At 36.7% G+C, this 24,719-nt stretch overlaps 1 protein-coding gene across 1 annotated transcript in view; it reads right to left on the bottom strand.

Annotated features, from left to right (window-relative positions):
- Positions 1-18,548, bottom strand: part of LOC149533948 (golgin family A protein) — a 47,246-nt gene extending 28,698 nt beyond the window's left edge. The window contains exons 1-2 of the mRNA XM_089805004.1: positions 18,064-18,548; positions 17,919-17,977 (exon numbers count right to left, since the gene is read on the bottom strand). Of these exons, the coding sequence (XP_089661130.1) occupies positions 17,919-17,977; positions 18,064-18,256 (252 nt within the window). The 5' untranslated portion in view covers positions 18,257-18,548. The remainder of the gene's footprint in view (positions 1-17,918; positions 17,978-18,063) is intronic.
- Between the last annotated feature and the right edge of the window lie 6,171 nt (positions 18,549-24,719).

Raw genomic sequence — 24,719 nt, 5'->3', positions numbered from 1 at the left:
GATTCTCTATCATTTCACCAATATTTTGTACCACATATTTGTGATTCGTATCTGAAGCTATTTTGCTCCTCTCATTTACGCATTTCTTCTAGCAACTGGGATTCGATATTTTGTATTGTGGGGGGTGTTTTGTATTATTGTTTCTGTTACATCAGTAAACCAGAACTTTTTTCAAAAACAATCCAACACCTTCTAAAACAATGGCCGAGACCTCTTCTTGTCTAGAACTTCTGACCCCTCATAACTATCACACATGGAAGACCTTGATGAAACGGCTTCTTTGGTCAAAAGGGTCGTGGTCTTGTTCAGATGCAATGCAGCTAGTTTTACATAGGCCTTTTGAGGTCATGCAGCACAGGAACAAGATAGATGAGGCAATGGGATTGATTGCTTTATAGGTATCCAACAGTCTATAATTTCCTATCTTGATGGGTGCAATACCTCTCTAACTATATGGACCAAGCTTGAAGGCTTGTTTAGTACAGTGAATGAGTTCAAGGCACTTCAAATTGAGGCAGAACTTACCTCTCTTGTATCGGATTCTTTTCCTTTCATTGAGGACTTCTTGATGAAGTTCAATCAACAAAGATCTTTATTGCAGGGTTGTGGGAAGACCAAGACTGATAGTGAGTGCATTTATCTTATTCTTTCTAAGCTTCATGGAAGCTTTCAAATTTTTGCTTCTACCTTCTATTCCACCAAAGATGGTAATAGATTTACCATACCATCCTTTGAGGTTTTTTGTGATCGTTTGACTCAAGAGCAAGCTAAGCCCTTTCAATTGGATTCTCTCACAAGCTTACAGACTTATGCATTGATAGCTCAGCCATCTTCAGGGATGAAGGAGAAGACACAGAAATCTCATTCTACAAAGTCTCAGATTGATTCTAGCACTCACAGTTCATCAGGGCCACCTCCTCCTAAGGTGGGTACACCAAAGCCAGAAAGACCGAAGTGTACTTATTGTAATAAGCCTAATCATGATGAGTCACACTGCTATGAGAAGAAGTTAGATGGCTATGCCAAACAGGTTTCAGATTTGATAGCTCTCCTTCAGAAAAGCAACATTGATATTCCTTCTACTTCTCACAAATCTTTTTCATCATCATCATTTCAATCAAATGGTAAAGATATAGGAAAGGGTCATCCACTACGTGCAACTACTATTCCTCATTCTTCTAGATGGTTACTAGATTCAGGTGCTTCACACCATATGGAATCTTCTCAAGATTTGTTCTCTTCTTTTGAGGCTTCTCCTACTCCACACATTTTGATGGGGAACAACACTATTATGACTGTATATGGGAAAGGTTTTATTGACATTGATAATGGTACATTTCATGATGTACTTTGTGTTCCATCTTTGTCCTCTAACCTTCTCTCTATTTATTAGATTACCCACAGTTGGATAGGGAAGGCAGTTGAATTTGCACAAGATTCAGTGCACATCAAAGAAAGTGAGACGAGCAATATTATTGCTTCAGGGACTGTTGATCATGCTTCCTACTTATATTCCTTCTCACATTTTGGTCCACCATCTCCATTATCGGAGACTTACTCTCTTTTTTCACAAGAGTCTAGTGAGGTGAAGTCAGGTCACTTGAACTTATGTGTTGTTCCTGAGACCAGTATTGTGACTTCTACACCTCCACCTCCTGTTTAGATTCCATCTTTTGCACAAGATTACTCTTTAGCATTGCCTACTATTGCAGCTCCAGTCATCGAGCCACCTACTACAGTTCTACAGTTGTTGAGGACACACATCTCCTCTCAGAGGACAGATTCAATACACCTGTTATCTCACCTCCATTGGAGATTCCATTTGAGGATTCTCATGCCTTCTCCTTTAAGCATCAGCTAGGACTTCCAATTGCACCTTACATACATGATTTTTTCATCCTTGTCCACTGCCTTTGTTTCCTTCAGATTGGTGCCACATTGGTATGTTCATCGACACAGGAGTTCTACCATTCTAGGCGAGCTATGGAGTCTCGAGCTTCTATCATGGGGGCTTTCATTGTACTTATGGTCTTGCGAGATTCTCTTAAGATGTTTCATTTGTGCATCTTTTTCTATCTCTTTTTGGAGTAGGGTTTTTCCCACTAGGTTTTCTCCGTTTCTTTGTTTCATAGAAATTTGATTGTGATTGGGTACCTCATCAGGCCTTGTTGCCGGAACCCAAATTTGCTTTCAACATTGTAGCTTACTTGTATTGTTTGTAGATGCTTTGTTGCTCATCTTAAGGGGAGGTGTTAGAGAAATAAGTTAATTTCATTTCATTTATTAAATTACCTTTTATCCCTTCTTAAGATTTCACTTTATGCATTGATGCATTCACATTTTATAATTAATTAGTAATTATTAAATGGCTTTTACTTGTTAACCTTTTTCGGGTTTCAATCTCCTTCTATAAGGATTGATCTTTTGTAATTATCTCTTATCTTTTTCATTTCTGATAATACAATTTGCATATTTTCAGAGTAAACCCTTGCCTCTTCTTATCTTTTTTTTTCTCTCTGACAGGTTTTTACATGCATGTATTCTTTGGGCTTTGTGGATTTGTATTGCTCAAATCCTTCAAATTACCCACAAGCATAACTTTCTACAGAACAAGTAGGTGGTTACCGTGCAAATATAAAAGATCTACTTAAGTTGCCAAACATTGCCAATCACGAGTCATGGTGCAAACAGAAATAAAGGGTGATGGAGAAGTGAGGAATTATGCATTGGCTTGACAATGCACAGAAGAATTAATCTGCCATATAGATCTCAACAAAGGCAAGGGTCGTGGTACATAACAGCAACGATCTTTACAAGGACTGTGAGATCATTCAGCAAACAATACAGAGGGTGACTTAACACCAAATGGGCCCCTTTTGAAGATATCTAAAATTGGTTATCAACACGGAAAATTAAAAAAACAACACTAAAGAGCAATATTTCGATTATCTCAGATCAGCTGTAAACAAGCCCAAAGGAGTTGCCAAGTAGAGCGTTCCTTCATCAAGTATAAAAAGGGTGTCCAATCTAGCTAGGAATAAGGTTGGCAATCCATAGGAAATACAACCTATCCTATTTTTCATGTGCCAACGATCCAACAAAACCTCTGTATTATGGAAACTAGAAAGCAGATATTCAGCTAATTATTTGACTGGAGAATTTGAGTAGACACTATAAGAGGAGAGTGGAATATTTGCCACACCCACAAAACTAATTAGGGATATATCATGTTTGGTCTACTGATTGTTCCCACAATTTGATACAAATGATTCTGGATGAAATATTCTGAAAAAATAAAATGGGGCAAGAAATTCCATGTATACAACATGCTAGCCTGCTAATAAAATTTTACGATTGTTATATGATGAGTAACTAGAAGAAAGTGTAACATGAGATGGATAGAAGAATATACTAGAGAAAACTACAGCAATGTCATGAGATGAATAACAAAAACTTCAAACACGAACAGCACCTTACAATTTGCATCCATCCATTTACGGCAAGCACATAAAGATGTTGCCCTTTCACCACATGTGCCACCTCTATTTGCGACCAATTCCTGCGCTCGACCAGAAGCAGAGTATGGTACATTCTTCCTACCCGTTCTTCAACATGTGCTGATCTGTTCACATGAAGATTACACAAGCAGGAGACATGATGTCTCAAAATATTTTTCAGGCGGCATTTCAACAACCCATGCCTTGGCTACAAAGATCTCGTTACACACAAAGAAGTGCTCTAAATCAATATAATCCAACATTGGGACTCCACGGTCAGAGATTAAACAAAAATAAATAATAATAACAATTGCAGGAAAACCAGTGTTTTTTTATTTCTTATTTCATTCCACAAAAAATGAACAATATCATTCAACTTCTCTCCTCGGTCTTCTTCCCACTAGAAAAGAAAAAAAAATCATACTCTCCTAGAGGTTTTGGAGAGAATATATAAACAAAGGTAAACAGTTAAAAACTATTTGTGGCAACCACCAGACCCATAAAGGTTTTATTTAATCCTTTACTAAAGTGATAACAAAACATTAAAATATGCCCTAAAATTTAATAATAACATTAAAATACCCCCCAAAAACAATATGTAAACATTATTCCTATGCCCAGCACCTGTAGCCACTCCTGTAGCATACTCTTGGGGGTAAATTTTGTCTCAAGTCCTCTTGGAGACCAACTGTTGTAGATCCCCACTTTGCCTCAAAATTTTTGTTTCCGGTAACCAAGTGGCTTCAGAATCTAGGAGGCCCTTCCACTTGACCAAGTGCTTTATGTGCACTTTGTGTCTTGTCCTCATGGCCTCTCTACTGTCGATGATGCGTTCCATTTGTGGCTTCTCTTTAGAAGGCAATTCTCGAATCCAGTCATTTGATTCATGTGTAGGTTCAGCGGTACTAATATCATCATTAGACCCTTTATACAATGTGAGATTTGAGACATTAAAGATAGGTGATATAGCTACATCTGGAGGCAATGCCACTTTGTAAGCATTTTCTCCATAATTTTCTAGAATTTCACACGGTCCAATCTTCATCATCAACTTTGTATGGTTGCCCCGAGGTAACCGATCTTTGTTCAAGTGTACCATAACCAAATTCCCAACTTGGAACTGCACATTACTTCTCTTCAAGTTTGCCTTAGCCTTCACCTTTAGGCTATTTTGTTGCAAAGTTTTCCTCACATGCTCATGCACTTCCACCATTGCCTGAGCAAACTCTTCTACATGTCCACTCCTTTTCTCCAAACCGTCCACGTTCCTGAGTTCAAAAACTCCCCTTGGATGTCTCCCATACACAATTTCAAAACGACTCATGCCCGTGCTATGATTCACCGAGTCATTATATGCAAACTCTGCCTGAGGTATGATGGCATCCCAACTACCTCCACTGTGTCAAACATCTCAAAAGGTTTCCCAAGGATCTATTAACCACCTCAGTTTGTCCATCCATTTGAGGATGATAGGCTGAACTAAAAGACAAATTCGTGCCCAACTTCTTCTATAGGGTCCTCCAAAAGTGACCCACAAACTTGTTGTCCCTGTCAGATACAATGCTTAATGGCAAACCATGAATACAAACTATTTCTTTAAAGAACAATCCTACAATATAACTAGTATCATTAGTGGTTTTACATGGAATAAAGTGAGCCATTTTACTGAATCTATCAACAACCACAAATATGCTGTCATAACCTGTCTTTGTCCTTGGTAATCCCATCACCAAATCCATACTCAAACACTCCCAAGGTCTGTTCGGCATGGCTAAAGGCTGATAAAGTCCAGCGTTTGTTGACACTCCCTTTGCCCTTTGGCATACAAGACAACCTTCCACAAGCTTCTTGATGTCTATTTGCATCATCGGCCAATAATAAAATCTTTGTACCAGTTCCAAAGTCTTGTTGAGTCCAAAATGACCATTGAGACCTCCACAATGTTTCTCTTTAGTGACATTGTCTCGCATTGAACATTTGGGAATACATTGTTGGTTGCCCTTAAACAGCAGCCCATCTTGCACAATGAATTCAGAAAAAACAGAATGAAAACTATTGTAATATCCTCCCTTATTTTTACCAAATAAAGAAACTTGCAAGCTACTTTATGATATCAATTAATTTTCTTAATAACTCAACATAGCATTTTTGTCAAACACTTGGCACACATACTACAATATATAAGAAAATCTGAAACTTCTTATTTGCTAATTAAATATTGATTTTTGCCATGTAAATGTGCTCATACAATTGTTTAACATGCTGCAACAAATATCAGTCTCGTATTCAACAACTAAAATGCAAAAGTATTAAAATTTGACAGAAGAAACCTGGAATTAGTTGCTGTAGTATTTTTGCAGATGTAGTTGGCAGCCTTCCAAACCCTCAAATCAGCAAGAATAAACAATAAACTTGTTGCAAATACTGTTCATGCATTGTAGCAAATTCACTATTCATCCGCACTGTAGCAAAACACTATTCATCCGTACTGTAGCAAAACGCTATATGAAACCCAGTACGTTTGGAAACACCATTAATTCTCCTAACTGTGTCTTTCAACAGTGAAGAGAATGCTAGCAAAGAGGGATTCCGTCTTCCAAGCCCGATAAACAAATATCCAGCAACATAACATTAATCTTCATCCAAGCATACTAAAAAGAAGCTCTTCCATTTCTTTTATAGTGTTCTCACAAGAGCTCACTCCTTCGTTTTCTCAATGTGAAATAAAACATAACTCCCTTTATGTAACTTATGTCTCCAATGTGTTATAAATTAAAGGGGACTCTTTTAATTTAAATATTTCCCACAAACTATAGTCTATGCATTAATAAAGTTAACTATTTAAATTTAACTTATAAAATAGCTTTATTAATGCATAACAAATTTTATCAATGATAAACAAGTCTTCTTGTCGATTTTAAACAATTACCATCGACATACCGCTGCCACTAGATGTCCGACCATGTCCAAGATGACTTACCATAAATAGTAAGTATGCCCAAAGTTGCCTCAAAACCCCTCAGAAAGACCTGCAACTGAAACTATCTAGGCCAAATGGCCTCTAAGTCCCTTTAATGTCCTGGTTAGCCTATGGGATTGTGGGGAAATAGGCTAACGACAACATCATGCTATGAATGCTAAAAAAGGGACATTACAATCCGCCCTTCCCAAAATTGCTTGTCCTCAAGCAATTTCAACTCTGGATGTTGTAATATCTACTCATTTTCCCAAGTAGCATTCTCCACTGGTAGATTCCTCCACTTGACCAAGTACTCGTTGATGATCCGCCTGCGAAGCACCCTCTCCCTGGAGTCAAGTATAGCCTCGAGAACCAAGATAAGCTTTCCTTCATCATCAAGAGGTGGCAATACTACTAAAGGCACCACATTGTGGCCCAATGCCTTCTTAAGGCATGACACATGGAATACATTATGCACTTTACTGCCTGCAGGCAACTCCAACTCATAAACTACTTCGCCCACTCTCCTGATTACTTTGAATGGTCCATAGTAGCGTGGTTTCAATTTCTCTGCTCCACTCTTCTTGAGAGAGGACTGTCTATATGGCTGTAACATGAGGTACACCATATCTCCTACCTCAAAAGACCTCTCAACCCTGTGCTGATCAGCATATTGCTTCTGCTGATTTTGTGCCTTTTGCAAATTTTCCTTCAAAGATCGCATAATGTCCTGACACTCCTGCAAAATATCCTTGGCCTTAGGCACCCTACTGTCCCCAAATAACAAATCCAGAAAATTAAGAGCATCATACCCGTACAGTGCCATGAAAGGGGACATTTGAATAGACATATGGAAAGAGGTATTATAGCAGTACTCCCCTAGATGTAGCCACTCACTATCTCTGTCTGCCCATCAGTTTGGGGTTGGTAACTGGTACTCGGAATTAGCTCTGTTCCACACAACCTGAACAACTCCTGCCAAAAGTAGCTCATAAACCTACTATCCCTATCGCTGACTATGCTCCGTGGCATCCCATGTAATCTAAATACCTCTCGAAAGAATAGCTCTGCTGTCTGTACTGCTGAATATGTGGAAGAAATCGCAAAGAAATGTGCAAATTTCGTCAATCTGTCTACCTCAACAAAAATACAATCCCGACCCTATGCCTTTGGAAGCCCTGTGATGAAATCCATGGAAATGCTATCCCACTTCTTCTCTGGTATAGGTAGGGGCTATAGTAAACCGCCTGGAAAGGAATGTTCCCGTTTGTTCTGCTGACATACTGGGCACTCCCTAACGAACTGTAGCACTTCTAATTTAAGTCCCTTCCAAGTGAAGCGCTCTCTCACCTGCCGATGTCTTAAAAAATCCTGGATGTCCTACTAATGGTGAATCATGAAATGCTCTCAAGATCTTTTGCTTCATGGCAGACCCAGGTACCAAATAAATCCTTCCCTTGTAAATGATCAAATCATTTACAATAGTGTATCGACTATCCTGAATAGCTCCTTCAATAACACTAGATGCCCAACTATCCTTGGCATACTCTACCAAGATCAACTCTCTCCAATCATCCATGACTATCCCAACAGCAAGCAAATGAGGCCTTCTGGATAAAGCATCTGCGACAATATTTTTCTTCCCTTTGACATAGACTATGTCAAAGTCATAGGCCTGTAACTTACTCACCCATTTCTGTTGCCTGTCATTAAGATCCTTCTGTCCAAGAAAATGTTTCAAGCTGTTATGATCTGTTTTTACTATGAATCGGCTCCCTGCTAAGTATTGCCTGAACTTAGCTAGCGCGTGCATGATTGCTAGCATTTCTTTGTCATAGATGTTGTAAGTTCTCTCAACACCTCGTAATTTCCTGCTCTCATATGCGATGGGATGTTTGTCCTACATGAGGACAGCTCCTGCGCCCTCTCCCGAGGCATCATACTGTAGCTCAAAAGGCCTGGTGAAATCTAGAATGGCTAAAACAGGACATGTACTCATCAGCTCCTTGAACTTGTCAAAACAATCCTGAGCCCTCTCTGACCACTTGAAACTGTCTCTCCGTGTCAAATCTGTAAGTGGTGTTGCTATCTGTGAAAATCCCTTCACAAATCTGCGGTAGAACCCGCAAAGCCCAAGAAATCCCTTGAGTTGTGAAGTGTTCCTCGGCGGTGGCCAATCCAGAATGGCCCTGATCTTGTTTGGGTCAACCCGAACACTTCCTGCACTAATAATATGCCCTAGATAGAGCAACTCTGTCATCCCAAACTCGCATTTACTCATCTTGGCATATAATGACTCCCTCTCTAGAATGTTGAGCACTGCATCAATATGCTTCGAATGTTCCTCCCAAGTACGGTTGTATATCAGTATATCATCAAAAAAAATCAACACAAACTTCCTCAACTAATCTCTGAACACTCTATTCATACAGGACTGGAAAGTGGCGGGGGCATTAGTCAACCCAAAGGGCATGACTAAGAACTCAAAATGTTCGTAGTGGCATCTAAAAGTTGTCTTCTCCACATCCACCTCTCTAACCCGTATCTAGTGGTAGCCGGATCTCAAATCAATCTTAGAGAAGTAGCAGGCACCGTGCAATTCATCAATAAGCTCATCAATGCGCGGAATAGGGTATCGGTTCTTGATTGTCTTCTTGTTTAGCTCCCTATAATCAATGCACATCCTCATTGTACCATCCTTCTTCTTCACCAATACTACTGAAGAAGCGAAAGGACTCTTGCTTGGCCGTATGTGCCCCATGTCAATCAACTCCTTAATTGCCTTTTCTATTTCATCCTTATATCTCTTTGGATGGCGGTAAGGTGTGATGATAATTGGCTTAGCCCCTTCCTCTAACTCAATAACATGCTCGATTCCCCTATCCGGGGGTCTCCCTGGAGGTATCTCACCAAACACCTTAGTGTGTTTGGTTATTATTTTCTGTACATCAGGTGGATACTCCTGTTTATGCTGCTCTGTCACCTCAGGCATTACTCTGAACTCTGTTGTCCACTGCACCTAGTCGTGTCTGAAGAAACTCTGCATCCGCTTGAGTGACACCACTCGAAGTCTCCCATCTGACAAACCTCTGAGCACTATCTTCTTACCATTTGCCTCAAACCTCATTTCCATTTTCTGGAGGTTAAATGTAAACTCTTCCAGAGACTTCATCCAATTCATCCCAAGCACCATACCCTGATCACCAATGTTGACCACAAAGAAATCTCCCACCATGTCATAATCTCCCAAACGAAGCTGCAAGTTGGTAATTTTCTTGGTACAGTCGATTTTGAAGCCATTGGCAACCATCACCTTAAATCCCCTATGCTCCTTTGTATGTAGCTCTCTGCGTGACACAAACTTCTCATCAATGAAGTTATGTGTTGCCCCTGTATCAATGAGTGCCACAAATCTTTGTCCATCCAAAGTACCCCTAACTCTAAAAGTGACGGCTTCCTGTATACTAGACAACTGAGCTATTGTGCTATCATTGCGTGCTTCCTCATGTGAAGAATTATCATCTCCATCTGATTTTGATGACTGCTCTGAATCTCCCTCCACTGACTCTTCGGCTGAAAAGTACTCTATCTGCTTAGCGTTTGCTTTCAATGGACACTTATGTGACAAATCCCAAGGCTCCCTGCAATGAAAACAAAGCTTCTTCTTCCTGAGATCATTATGTGTCTCATTGTCCAACCTCTTACTTTCCTCCTTAGGTGGCTGAGCCTCTCTATGAAAAGGTTTACTGTCCTTATCTTTCCTCCAAGGGAAACTCTTTGCCTAGAATTTATTTTTAGAAGCTGAAGAGGAATCCATGTCACGAGCTTTCTTAATGGCTTCCTGCAAAGTGGGAGGGTTGAGAGCTTTAATCCACCCTCTCAACAGATCAGCTAACCCATCCATAAATAGAACCAGTATCCTCCGTTCAGATACATCTGTTACTAACACTGCAAGTTTTTGAAACTCTAAAATGTATGTTTCCAATGATCCCCACTGTTTAAGCTGAGCTAACTCCTTGAAATGTAGTTCTGGATCCTTCCTATCAAATCGTTCAATCAGTCTCTCCGTAAACTCCACATATGTGTGCATGTCCCATAATGACCATACCATGATGCCACCACTCGTGTGCTAACCCATCCAGATGAATTGCTGCATACTTAATAGCTTCTTCCTCAGGCATAGGGTTCAATTGAAAGTATGTGTCAAGCTTTTGAACCCAAGCTCTTGCTGGAGACTTCCCGAGCCATCATAATATGGTAACTGAAGTTTCCCTACTTTCTTTCGTAGCTCATAGCTCTGGTTCCTGTCATGTCCACATGGCATATGTTTCATCCGCACATCCATATACTCCCTAAAGGTAATTGCAGCAGTAACAATTGGACCTCCAGCTTCCCAATCTCTCCTCAACTGGTCCTGTATATCAGTGATTTGGGACTCTGGTACGAGCTGCTCTGGAGCTCTAGGAGGAAATGTGGGAATCATGGGCCTCGAACTCACTGTCCTAGTTTGCTGGGGTGCATGACCGAAATTGTTCCCAACTTGTTCGCCTCCATTATGTGTCCCATCCTGATTATTACCATTTTGATTATTTCCTCCACCCACATTAGCATTCAACCCCATTTGACGAGCCATCATCTGCATCATAAGCTCCAATCTCTGACTCTGTTCCTGTGCTCTCTGCTCTACTAATCACTGTCCCTGTGCCAAGGTGTCTAATAACTGTAAAAATCTTTCCTCTCCCTGATCTGGACCGACATTCCCGCCTCTACCTAATCCTGTATTCCTGTCATCTCGATCACCCATATTGCTGTCTTGATCAAAGAATACCTCCTCTGTGTCTGTATGATTGGATTCAATGTCCACTTGCACGGATGAACTAGACTGTTCGCTCTACAAGTTTGAAATCCTATTTTGTCTTGCTCTGGTACTGTGGAAATTATAAGGCCCCTGTCGAATGCTCAAACATAAATGCTCTGATTTTAGTGTTTTGACATTTCGTCAAACACTTTCCCCTCTATCCGGCTGTTCCAAATTCCCTATAAGACCCCCACAAGATGGCAAGACTTATAGCTCTGATACCACTGTAATATCCTCCCCTATTTTTCCCAAATAAAGAAACTTGCAAGCTACTTTATGATATCAATTAATTTTCTTAATAACTCGACATAGCATTTTTGTCAAACACTTGGCACACATACTACAATATATAGGAAAATCTGAAACTTCTTATTTGCTAATTAAATATTGATTTTTGCCATGTAAATGTGCTCATACAATTGTTTAACATGCTGCAACAAATATCAGTCTCGTATTCAACAACTACAATACAAAAGTATTAAAATTTGACAGAAGAAACCTGGAATTAGTTGCTATAGTATTTTTGCAAATGTAATTGGCAGCCTTCCAAACCCTCAAATCAGCAAGAATAAACAATAAACTTGTTGCAAATACTGTTCATGCACTATAGCAAATTCACTATTCATCCGCACTGTAGCAAAACACTATTCATCCGTACTGTAGCAAAACACTATATGAAACCCAGTATGTTTGGAAACACTGTTAATCCTCCTAACTGTGTCTTTCAACAGCAAAGAGAATGCTAGCAAAGAGGGATTCCGTCCTCCAAGCCCGATAAACAAATATCCAGCAACATAACATTAATCTTCATCCAAGCATACTAAAAAGAAGCTCTTCTATTTCTTTTATAGTGTTCTCACAAGAGCTCAGTCCTTCGTTTTCTCAATGTGAGATAAAACATAACTCCCTTTATGTAACTTATGTCTCCAATGTGTTATAAAATAAAGGGGACTCTTTTAATTTAAATATTTCCCACAAACTATAGTCTATGCATTAATAAAGTTAAATATTTAAGTTTAACTTTATAAAATAGCTTTATTAATGCATAACAAATCTTATCAATGATAAACAAGTCTTCTTGTCGATTTTAAACAATTACCATCAACATACCGCTGCCACTAGATGTCCGACCATGTCCAAGATGACTTACTATAAATAGTAAGTATACCCAAAGTTGCCTCAAAACCCCTCAGAAAGACCTGCAACTGAAACTATCTAGGCCAAATGGCCTCTAAGTCCCTTTAATGTCCTGGTTAGCCTACGGGACTATGGGGACATAGGCTAACGACAACATCATGCTATGAATGCTAAAAAAGGGACATTACAACTATCTTCCAACTTAGTGCAAACCTCATATGCTTCGCTGAAATCTCCATCTTCCACATACATTCCCTTCGATGCATCTACACCCATGCTTTGGAGTTGTACTTCTTGCACTGTTAGCACTCTCCTAAGTGCATCAACCACCTTATTGGCTTGTCCCTTCTTATGCTTGATTGTGAAGGTATAAGCCTACAAACTCTCAACCCATTTCATGTGCCTATCGTTGAGGTTTTCTTGTCCATTCAAGAAACTAAGAGCATGGTTGTCAGTATACACAATAAACTCCCTAGGCAAAAAATAGTGCCTCCATTTTGCTTGGACCATGGCATACAATTCTAGATCATAAGAAGAATATTTCTTCTTTGCTTCATTTAGCTTCTCGCTAAAAAATGCAACGGGTTTGCCTTCTTGACTAAGAACAGCCCCTATTGCAAAGCCCTATTGCAAAGCCACTAGCATCACATTCTATTGTAAAAACTTTATTAAACTCCGGTAAAACAAGAATAGGATACTTGGCTACCTTTTGCTTGAGTTCCTCAAAACTCTTATTTGCTGCACTATTCCATTCAAACTTCGTTTTACCTCCTCCTTTGATGGTGTCTAAAATCGGTGCACAAATGTTGCTAAAGTTCCTGATGAACTTCCTATAGAATGTGGCCAAGCCATGGAAACTTCGAACCTCTCCAACAGCCCTTGGTGTTGGCCAATTAATGATGGCCTCCACCTTAGATGGATCCATTTTCAAATGTACCTTGGATATCACAAATCCAAGATACACCAACTCTTGTTTCAAAAAGTCACACTTCTCAAAATTTATCTTCAACTTTTGTTACTGTAGCCTTTGCAAAACCATCTTCAAATGCTGCAAATGCTCTTCCTTATTCCTGCTATACACCAAAATGTCATCAAGGTAGACAACAACAAACTTTCCAATGAAGTCATGTAAAACTTCATTCATTAGTCGCATAAATGTACTAGGAACATTAGATAAACCAAATGGCGTAACCAACCATTCATACAATTCTTCATTAGTTTTAAAGGTCGTCTTTCGTTCATCCCCCTCTCGTATCCTTATTTAATGATATACGCTTTTGAGATCTATTTTAGAAAAATATGAAGCTCCCCCCAAACAATCCAACAAATCTTCTATTCTAGGATTAGGAAATCTATATCTTATAGTTATCCTATTAATGGCCCTAGAATCAGTACACAACCGCCACTTACCATCCTTCTTTGGAGCAAGAACCGAGGGTACGACACATGGGCTAAGACTTTTCCTTACCAACCCCTTGTCAAGCAACTCTTGTATTTGCCTAGCAATCCCTTCATTCTGCTATGGTGTCATCTTATACGCTGCCTTGTTGGGTAGCACTACTCTTGGAATAAAATAATTCTAGTGACTTATGTCTCTTATCTGTGGCAGAGACTCAGGCATTACCTCAGCAATGATGTCTTTGTACTGGTTCAACAACTCGTCAACTTCTTTCGGGCATGTTGTTCTACGTTCCTTCTTCCTATCTTCCTTAGGCTTCAGCAACAATGCAAAGCCTATTCCATCTTCTTCTTCAAGAGTATTAATGAACTCTTTCTCACCCACCATCAACACACATGGTCCAACTTGACCAACCCCTTTCTCTTCTCCTTCAGAATTCAATTTGTATGTTATTCCATCCTTTTGGAAGCTATAAGAATTCTTCTCACCATCATGGCATGCCTTCCTATCGAATTGCCAAGACCTTCCCAACAAGAGGTGGCTAGCATCCATGGGCAAGATATCACACAATATTTTATCCTTATATCCCCCTATACTGAACTCTACCCAAGCTTGCTCATTCACAACTTCCTGTTACCCTTTGTTCAACCAACTGACCTTGTATGGACAAGAATGTGGAAGTCTCTCCAACTTCAATTTGTTTACAGCCTCAAGTGAGATGATATTTTCCGTGGAACCCGAATCAATTATCACCTTGCACAACTTGCCTTTCACCTTGCATTGAACTCAAAAAGAGCCATCCTTTGAGTGATATCTTCTTTCACCGGTTCCTTAAGAAGTGTCCTCCTTAACATGAGACTTTCTCCCTGAGCCTCTGTCATCAATTGAACTTCTGGTGAGTTCATACTCACATTATCTTCCTGCACATAAGTGACCCTCCTTTCACCATTTTGAGAAGTAGACGCCCTTTGTGGACACTTATATTTTGAGTGCCTCATCTGACCACAATTGTAGCACTTCATTCGGAAGAACCTGTATCCTCTGCCTGATCCACCAGACCTTCCTCCATTAGATCCCCTTCCACCATAGCCTCCTCTACTACTTGAGTCACCTGCTTGCTCCTTGGGGTTAGACTCACCTTGGGACCTCTGGCCTTGTCCTCTATTGTTGAAGTTTCCCCTACCTCGGTCATTCCTTCCACTTCTCCCTCCTTGTTGCTGATTGTTAGTTTGTGGTGACTGATCAGAGAAGTACCGTACATACTTCAGAAATTTGTTGGGCCCTATTTTATCAGGATTTTGAGCTGACATGTAATTATTAATTATAACCCTAAAGTGGTTTAATACTTGTATAAAAGGGCTTAGGGTTGGGGATTGTTTCATAAGGTGATGCGAAAATTAGTTCTTGCAGTAGTATTGAGTTGTAAGAGATTACGGATTGTAATCAGGTTGTAATCACTGGATCGTAAAAATATGGTACTTGCTATTTGCTGGACGTAGCCCAGGGTTTAAGTGAACCACATTAAATCTTGGTGTCTTGTGTTCTTTTCTGTGTGATCTATTATTTTCTGATATGGTTTATATTTGCATGTCACTGTTATTTCTATCTGAGGTTTAATCCTAACACTGATCACCCTTCCTCTTCAGCTTCTCTTTAACTTTAAGAACAAGTTGAAAACACTTCCCCAATGTATCTAGAGCCAAGAGGTTGATCTCCTCCTGTATGTTCATTCTCAGGCCATTTAAATACCTGGCCACTCTTTCTAGTTCCTCCTCTTGTTTCTTTGCCTTGAGAGTTAGCCTACGAAACTCCTCCGTATAGGCATTCACATCCATTTCTCGTTGCTTCAAGCTTTGTAGGTTCTTGAACAACTGCACCTCGTGATCTGCAAGCAGAAATTGTGCCTTGATTTTTGCCCTCATCACTTCCCATGAAGAAATCAGACTTGTATTATTTTGTATCCTTTCTCCTTGAATATAATTCCACCACAAGAGAGCAGATCCTCTCAATTTTCCTTTTGCAATCCTCACCCTATCATTCTTTGGAACTTCATTCAACTCAAAGTGATTGGTGATTGCTTCAATCCATTCAATTACTTCCTCATTGTCGAGACTGCCTCCATATGTAGGTAGCTTGTCAGTAATATCTCCTCTTATTGACTTTAAAGCATCAACCAGTGCCTTTTCATCTGCAGGCAATTCTGTTGGTGGATCCTGGTGCTTTTCTCCTTCTTCATCTCCACTAGCGCCTTCTTCCATCTCATTCTCCTTATCCTTGTCACTAGACCCCTTCTTGAACTCCTTCAACTTCTCTTCTAGAAGTTCCTCCATCTTTTTGATGGCATCTGGAGTCACACTTTTCGGAGGCATGGTGTGAGCCTCAGCTTCAACCTGTGATTCTTCTGCAGACATACACTTCCCAGCAAGACCTTATCTCGCTCTTATACCAGTATGATGAGGAGTAACTAGAATAAAGTCTGTAATAACTTCACTATGAGATGGAAAGAAGAAATTGGAGAAAACTACAACAATGTCATGAGATGAATGACAGAAACATCAAACACAAACAGCACCTTACAGATTGCATCCATTCATTTACGGCAAGCACATAAAGATGCTGCCCTTTCACCACACGTGTGCCACCTCTATTTGCGGCCAATTCCTGCGCTCAACCAGAAGCAAAGTATGGTACATTCTTCCTACCCGTTCTTCAACATGTGCTGGTCTGTTCACATGAAAATTACACAAGCAAGAGACATGATGTCTCAAAATATTTTCCAGGCAGCAGTTCAACAACCCATGCCCTGGCTGCAAAGATCTCGTTACACACAAAGAAGTGCTCTAAATCAATATAATCCACGGAATGGAAATATAAAATTTAAAACATTGGGACTCCATGGACAGAGATTAAACAAATAATAATAATAATAATAACAATTGCAGGTGTTTTTTTATTTCTTATATCATTCCACAAAACATGAACAATATCATTCAACTTCTCTCCTCGGTCTTCTTCCCACCAAAAAAGAAAAAAAAAAATCATACTCTCCTAGAGGTTTTGGAGAGAATATATAAACAAAAGTAAACAGTTAAAAACTATTTTTGCCAACCACCAGACCCGTAAAGGTTTTATTTAATCTTTTACTAAAGTGATAACAAAATATTAAAATATGCCCTAAAATTTAATAACAGAACATTAAAATACCCCCAAAAACAATACATAAACATTATTCTGTGCCCAGCACCTGTAGCTGCTCCTGCAGCATTATAGGTGAACATAGTATATTTAGTATTGATCAACAACTTCATCTCTCAAAATTTTCATTGAATCACCTGGATATGTTACAATAGTATATCTCCGTAGACCATTACCTGATTGGTTTCTAAAGCATTTCCATTTCTAAAAGTGAACTTAATGATAGGGCTTCATAAATCCATTGACAAACTTAGGCAAACTAGCGTAGTTACTTGTGGGAAAAAGATGTTAAGCTGTGAGCATGGAATTCTTTCATTTTAAGCTGATAAGGTTTGGATCTGAAATTCTGATCAATGCGTATAATGAGATATGTAAGTCCGGAAAGCACTGCAGAGAAATTTGCCTGTTGAAGTCTGCGGTGAGGGTCGAAAGTACCCGAAATTTATGTCTCGTTATGATTTAAGTTTCCCTGGACCTGAAACAGTGAAAGTTTATCTCACTGGTGGGCACCTTGCAATAGAGTTGCAAACCCCACCCTCCCGAGGTCCAGTTAATTTAATTTTCAAAACGAAACTGAAGAAAGGAAGTATATACTTACTTGAGCAAAACCATGTGGTAGAAAGAGAATTAAATGAAAATTCGGCAATCAATGGAAATTTCTCCCATCCCAACCACTGCCCATTCAACCAAGAGATCTCTGAGAGCACATATTCCATTTCAGATGAAGCCCCCTTTGGTTTCATCAACCTTCGACCTTTCTCTAAATTAACTCCAATGTAAAAATTTCTCCCAAAATAAAGACCGAAGTAATCTTTTACCCCAAAATCAAAACCAATATAGCTTTTAAAATAGAATGTAGATGAGAACATGTACCGGAATATAGCGAAGCTTGCGAGGAGGAGGGTCCTCAGCTGTGTCGTCCTTCGCCCCACCTTCAAAATAATGTAGCGCAATCAATTTAAATGAGAAAATGAATGAATATATCGAGTAGGAGAGAAAATAACAAGTGATGCCATACCATTGACAGAAGTCCATTTGTAGAGGCAAAGCTTGGAAGTGGGTGCCGTGGAGGAGGTGGACGTGGCGGTGGAGGAGGAGGAGGGATAAGGAATCCAACGCTTCTTCCACTTGCGCACAGGACCGCTGAAAACAGAGGCGGGTCCGTACCGTGTTGATGATCTGCTTCCCATTCGAGTGCCTGCGGTCTCCATTGTTTCCTGCTCTTCTCTTCCCTCCTAAATTTTCTCCATCAATTCTTCTGTATAAATCGGAAGAGTGTTTTTTCCCTTTGCAAGAGGGCGACCGACTCAGAGGAGCTTTTCACGTCCGCTTACGTGACATTAATGAACTTTTGGTCAAATGGAATCGAATTCGTGTTATAACAAGAGCCGCAATGCTTGCCTAAGGCCCCGTTTGGTTCGGGAAGAAGAATTTGTCGCATAACCAGGGTATATTATAATCAGGTTTTCGAAAATCTAATTTTGTGGTTTGGAAAGACAATGCTCTGTTTGGTTGACACGGGAAATGAATATACCATGGACTCCATAATATTATTTTAAAAACTGTTATAAAATTTAAAATCTGATTTTAATTTCGAATTCCACCTTTTTATTGGAAGATGAAATTGAAAACCAGGTTATAATTTTAACCAACCAAACGCCCATGTGTTTCTGCAAAACCTGGTTTTAACCTTGATAACCCGATTTTGGCCCTCATCTTCGAGCAACCAAACGGGGCCTAACTACATAAGGTTGTAGAGGTGTAGATGAGTGAGAATAAGGTTAAATAGTTATAAATTAACATTGTGAATGCATTAATTTTTGCTTAGAAATACACTTGTGATCTGACATAATGGCTTATATTTTGTTGTTAAATTTTCGTCTTAAAAATGCAATTGTGATTTGATAAGATGGCTCATATTTTGTTTTTAAGTTGTGTTATATTATTATATCTTTGGGCATTGAAGCCCAAAAATAAGAGGCCAAAGTCCCCAATATGGCACTAAGTACTTAATATCATACTACGATCAATACATATAACCAACTTAAAATATGTACAATGAGGAAAGATATCCATACCAATATTTGAATTATAGAACTTGAAGAAGTGATGAAGCATTTGGAGTATTACATTATATGTTTAAGCATACCACGCATGCTACTAAAGAACCATAAGTAGTTGGAAAAACTCCCCCAACTATGTATTATTCTCATATTGATTATTAAATGGAACTCACACTATTTTTAATCATTAAAACTAGACAAAAACTAGGATAGAGATATAAATAGAGATAAATAATAGTATAGAACAATAACAACATAAACATACATGCAAAGGAAAAAATGATAGATAATATAGAGAAGGAAAAGGAAGAGAGATAAAATAGTAAGATGGAGTGATACCAACATAAGTTTTGTGTGTGTGTGAGAGAGAATTAAATATAATTATTTTTCTTAAGAAAACAAATATTCAAAATAAAATCATGGTTATAATAAAAAATTAAAATATATTATATTTTAATTAATGAAACTAAGAATTTAATTTTTATATTAAAACTCACATTTTTATAAGAAAAAATGAAATGTATTGAAATATAAAAATATTTTATAAATAAAACTAATTGTTTAATTTTACACAATTAGAGAAGGTTTACTGTTTAATGTTTTGTATTTCCAAATTTTTCATAAAATTAATTAATTTTTAATTATGAAATAATATATATAATTTAATATGTACATTTGTAAATAATAAATAAATGTAATACGTATAAATTTGATGTTGATGAATAAATATGATGTGATAAATAAGAAATAAAATATAACTATTTAATTTTAATACATAGTTTATAAAAACTTAATAATAATTTGTATATCTTTTAAAATTGAATTATTTCTTTTTTGTGGTTATTTTCTTTAGTATATTTTTTTGATATAAATTATAATTATTAATTATTAATTATTAAAATATATATTTAAGTTTTAAATATATTTAAACTAAATGATAAATTGTTTAAATAAAAAATATTAATAATAATAAATGATATAATTTATAAATTGTAACACTTAACAATTATACATATTACAAACACTATTATAAAATATAATTAAAAAATAATATTGTTTAATTATTTTTTATAAAAATAAAATAATAGTAATAATTTAACTACTTTTATTAAAAAAATAAAATTTTAAACAAATTAGAAATTTGAATACAAAGATATAACATATTGAAATTATATTAAAAAGACAAAGATATATGAGTCATATCAAATAGTCAAAAATAAACATCAATATAAAACTAATAAAAAATATATTTAAAATAAAAAATATTCAACTCTATATTTGAACCTGGTAAGAAAAATAGATTGTGATAATTAATATTGATTAGACATGTTGTGTGAGGTGGAAGATAATATGATTGGAAAAAAAAAATCTTATCAACTTGTCACAAATGTGGAAAAGATAAAGTTGTAATTGATGCATTTGTTAATGCATGATGAAGTTGTTAGAAAATATTTGTATTTTTGTTGAAAAATAATAATTTTCTCCCCCACCAAAAATAGTATGAATCAATAGAATGAATAAAAAATGTGATTTATAAAATAATAAAAAATTAGAAAAAGATATAAACAGTTGAAGTTTCATATAATCTTTTAAACTCTTTGATTTGATTGGTCAATGTTAATGTCATATTAGCATTGACATGAATGCATAAGTATTCCTGCCCATGGCCAGGAACTAATAAACTAGAAAGAGGTGCAAGGGATACGCCGACAGATTTTAGATGTGAAAGTATAAATGAAGATTTAGATGTAATTAAAAAAAAGGTATGAAAGCGATAGTTCACAAATATGTAGCATTGCATAAGGAAGTCTTGCACATAGTAGAACTTATTTTGAATGAACTAAAGTTACAATAGTGTCATATTGTATATTTTTTAGGTAGAAATTTTAGCATTGAGATGCATGGAAAAATATAAAAATATTTTTAAAATGTCATATTTGTAAGTATAATTTTTTTTTGTTTCTTCTTTCTTATCAACAAGTGTGAACTTGTAGAAGAGTAAATGCTACAATTGATAAGCCAAAAAAAAAAGGTTTCATTAAATAACGGGAGAAAATAATTCAAATTGTGCTACTTAAATCTAACTTCACATACCTAGGCTTTGTGTGAGATTAATTGCAGGTTAGCTTCTTTTTTCTTTCTAAAAATGTTCAATGGATTCTTTTTCATTTTACAATATCAATAGAAAGAAAAGGAACAACAATTGGTGAAGGTTTTGCAAACGTGGTTGTAAGACGAGTGGGTTTAACAATGGAGAAAACTATGTAGTTAAGCGTGCTCAAGATGGAGTAGTACTAAAATGGGTAACCTTGTGGAAGTCTCAATGCTTCACCTTTGTGACCATCACCTAAATACTATGAGTGTTGAGTATTCCTTTCATTCTCATTCATTATCATGAGAGATGAGTTTTGTAAGTCAATACTTATAAAACATGACTGAAAATACTACACAATTGAATCTTAGTAGAAATATTACATGTTGAGTACAATTAAGAGAAATGCAGTTTGTAATATTTTATATTTTTGTTTCATGAAATATATTACAATTGATAGACATGTTTCATCTAGTAGATGGTAGGGGAGCATTGATCTCTAATGCACTACTTGAAAGATCTATTATTTGTATAGGTTGTCGAGGATTAGCCATAACCTAAAAAATCAAATGTTTAATGAAACTCAAAGCTATCATGATTAATTTGAAACTCAAACATTCTATAGGAAAAAAGTGTGAATCTAATTGTTTTATATCATTAGATAAATGCGTAAAAGTTAATCATTGGGGTATTGCTTCACATAATATAGTATTGATTTTTAATATAATTTTTGAACATATGAAGCTCATCTCATTGATGAGAATCTATTTGATATTTTTTCTAGTATTCTTGGATCATTTTTGATGTCTATCCTTTGTTGGTAAACAGATTGTTCTTTTGAATAAACTCCCAAAATTCCCAAATCTGAAAGAACAATTAGATGCCAACAGTTGGATAATCTATCATGGGGTTGATAGATTTCCTATGAATTGAAAGGTACAACTCCCTTATGGAATGATATGCAATGAATTTGTTTTATTCCTAAACTAACAAGATGCATTCTTAACCGAGAATGGAAGAGGAGAACCAAGCTAATCCTAGGCAAGACTAGCTTAGGCAGATTTGAGATCCTAAACCTAGCCAATCCCAAGAATTCAAAATCTTATGACTCCTCAGTATTGGTAATGCAATATGAAGAATTTGTTAATGCAGATGCAATGCAAAATGAAAAATTGAGTGCAAGTTAAATATTCCAATTTCAATCATAGGAATGCATGCAAACACTATGATCCACATCACATTCGATATTTGACACAAAATGCAAGATAGTGTCCAAGATTGAATATACCAACACTCTGATTGAATATAATCAGAAAAGTAACAATTAAACACTCTGATTCAGAATGAAACTTTTCTCTATTTTGAACACACAAATACAATACTCAAATTTATTTTCTCACAGTTTCTTGTCAAATCTATTACAGAAATCAGAATAATAACCCCTTTATGCGATGAAATAAACTAACATGCCCCCTCCTCTACTCTAGCTCTTTGACTGTATGCAGAAAAAGAAGAACCCCTGCAAATGAAAAGGTTTTACAATAAATACATTCTCCAGCAACCGTTTGGTTTCCTTCGATGACTTTTCAGTTCTTGTCTCTTTGACTTCTCATCCTTTCATTTTGAAAATTGATATGCTTATTAACTTTTTAAGTTAATAATGATAGATATTAACATATTTAAATTATATTTTAACAATTGACATTTAAATATGTTAAATCAATATCAAAATCTTTCCTTTGTTGAGCAGACAGCAAAATAAATACGACTGCCAGGTAAAAATGAGTCATTTTTCGTGGGGCATATCTTTTTATTCCACCGTTGGATCGAGCTTATTTCTAGATATGTTCTTCCAAACTTAGTTATCCTCATCCTGATTGGAGCGATCGAAAAAATAATCAATGAGTCAAAAGATATAAACTTCTAAATTCTACTCTATATGACTGCTACAAATTCAGAATTAATAAAATAAAGTTTCTAGCCATTCTTCTTTCAATGCTCTATAATCCATGTCTTCAATCTGCAAAAATGTTATCTTGCATGCTTACAATGTTAATTTTCTGCTGAAATTTGAGAGAAATTCTTTGGAATGGTTATAGTGGAAATCTAATTTTGGTCTTCTCCCTTTTGTGGAAAATTGAACTTTGACTGTGAAAGGCATAGTGAAAAATGAATTTTCCATTCCATGTAGTGGGCACAATTTTGATGTAGATTGATTCACAAATTATTTTTCTAGAGTGATCTTGATGCTAGACCCCATATACCTTCATTGTGGATTGAGATTTGCCTTTTCTCTCTTCATGTGGAAAATTGGACTTTGCCTACGAAAGTCATAGCGAAAAATGAATTTTCTGCTATGCAATTTTCCTTTTGCTAGAAAATGAAATATTTGCTTCTCCAATGGAAAATTAGAAAATGACTACGAAAGGCAAAGTAGAAAATGAGTTTTCCATTACACATTTTTTCCTTTGGTGGAAAATCCCAAGTTGACTACTCTATTGCGAAAAATTAGAAAATGACTGCGAAAGTCGCAATGGAAAATGAATTTTCCACTACACTTCATTTTTCCTTTGGTGGAAAGTCCCAAGTTGACTACTCCATTGCGAAAAATTAGAAAATGACTGCGAAAGTCGCAGTGGAAAATGAGTTTTCCACTACACTTCATTTTTCCTTTGGTGGAAAATCCCAAGTTGACTACTCCGTTGCAGAAAATTCAAAAAGTGCTTCTCCATGGTGGAAAAATGAACTTTGACTTCTATTTGCTTCCACATTTGTATATTTGGACCCATAAATAATTCAATCCTTCATAGAAACTTTGTTAAGCATACTAGGAGCAATTTTTGGGAAATTCCTTATGGGAGGCAACTTTAAAAGTTTTTAAAATGGTGTATTGAAAGTGCACCTACATCCTTGTACTTTTTTACATCTCTAATGAAAATATTGAGGATTGTATGTATGGTCAATTTGCTTGTATATAAATCATGTTTTTTTGCAATTCAAATATAGTAGAACATGTTGATTCTTTGATAGAGGGCTAAAAAAATTAATTAGAAGGCAATTTTGTTTAAAAGTGGTCTCTAAAAAAATTTGCAAATTATATATAGGAAGATATGAATCTTTTACACTTTTTCAGTTTTTCCCCCCAATAGCAGAGCTACCAACTTAAGTCCTTGTTAATGAAATTGATGTCATGGTTAAAAATGCACTTACTATAGTGGGAATTTTAGTGTACAAAACAACAAAAAATCTCTTGCTCCCATGGTTTAATGGGGAGACTTGTTCAATCTATCCAAGATTACATAGATGCTTTAATTTGTTGAAAAAATGCATCCCTATTGAAGTAGATGTTATGATATTAATCAAAATTGCATGGAAGCATATAGTAATTTTTCAAGCCTTTGTAAAGTCAAGAAAAAATGGTATTTGTCCTTGTAAAATAAAAAGAATTAATTTTTATAAAATAAAATTGTGCAATGTTTGAAGACGAGAAAGATCAAATACATGCTCCTCAATCGACAA

Source organism: Cupressus sempervirens, chromosome 10 (genome assembly GCF_028749045.1).
Source record: "Cupressus sempervirens isolate cs-2001-9-10 chromosome 10, ASM2874904v1, whole genome shotgun sequence".
Taxonomy (NCBI): domain Eukaryota; kingdom Viridiplantae; phylum Streptophyta; class Pinopsida; order Cupressales; family Cupressaceae; genus Cupressus; species Cupressus sempervirens.
Note: the sequence above shows the minus strand (reverse complement) of the source record. Positions and strands in the feature narration are given on the sequence as shown.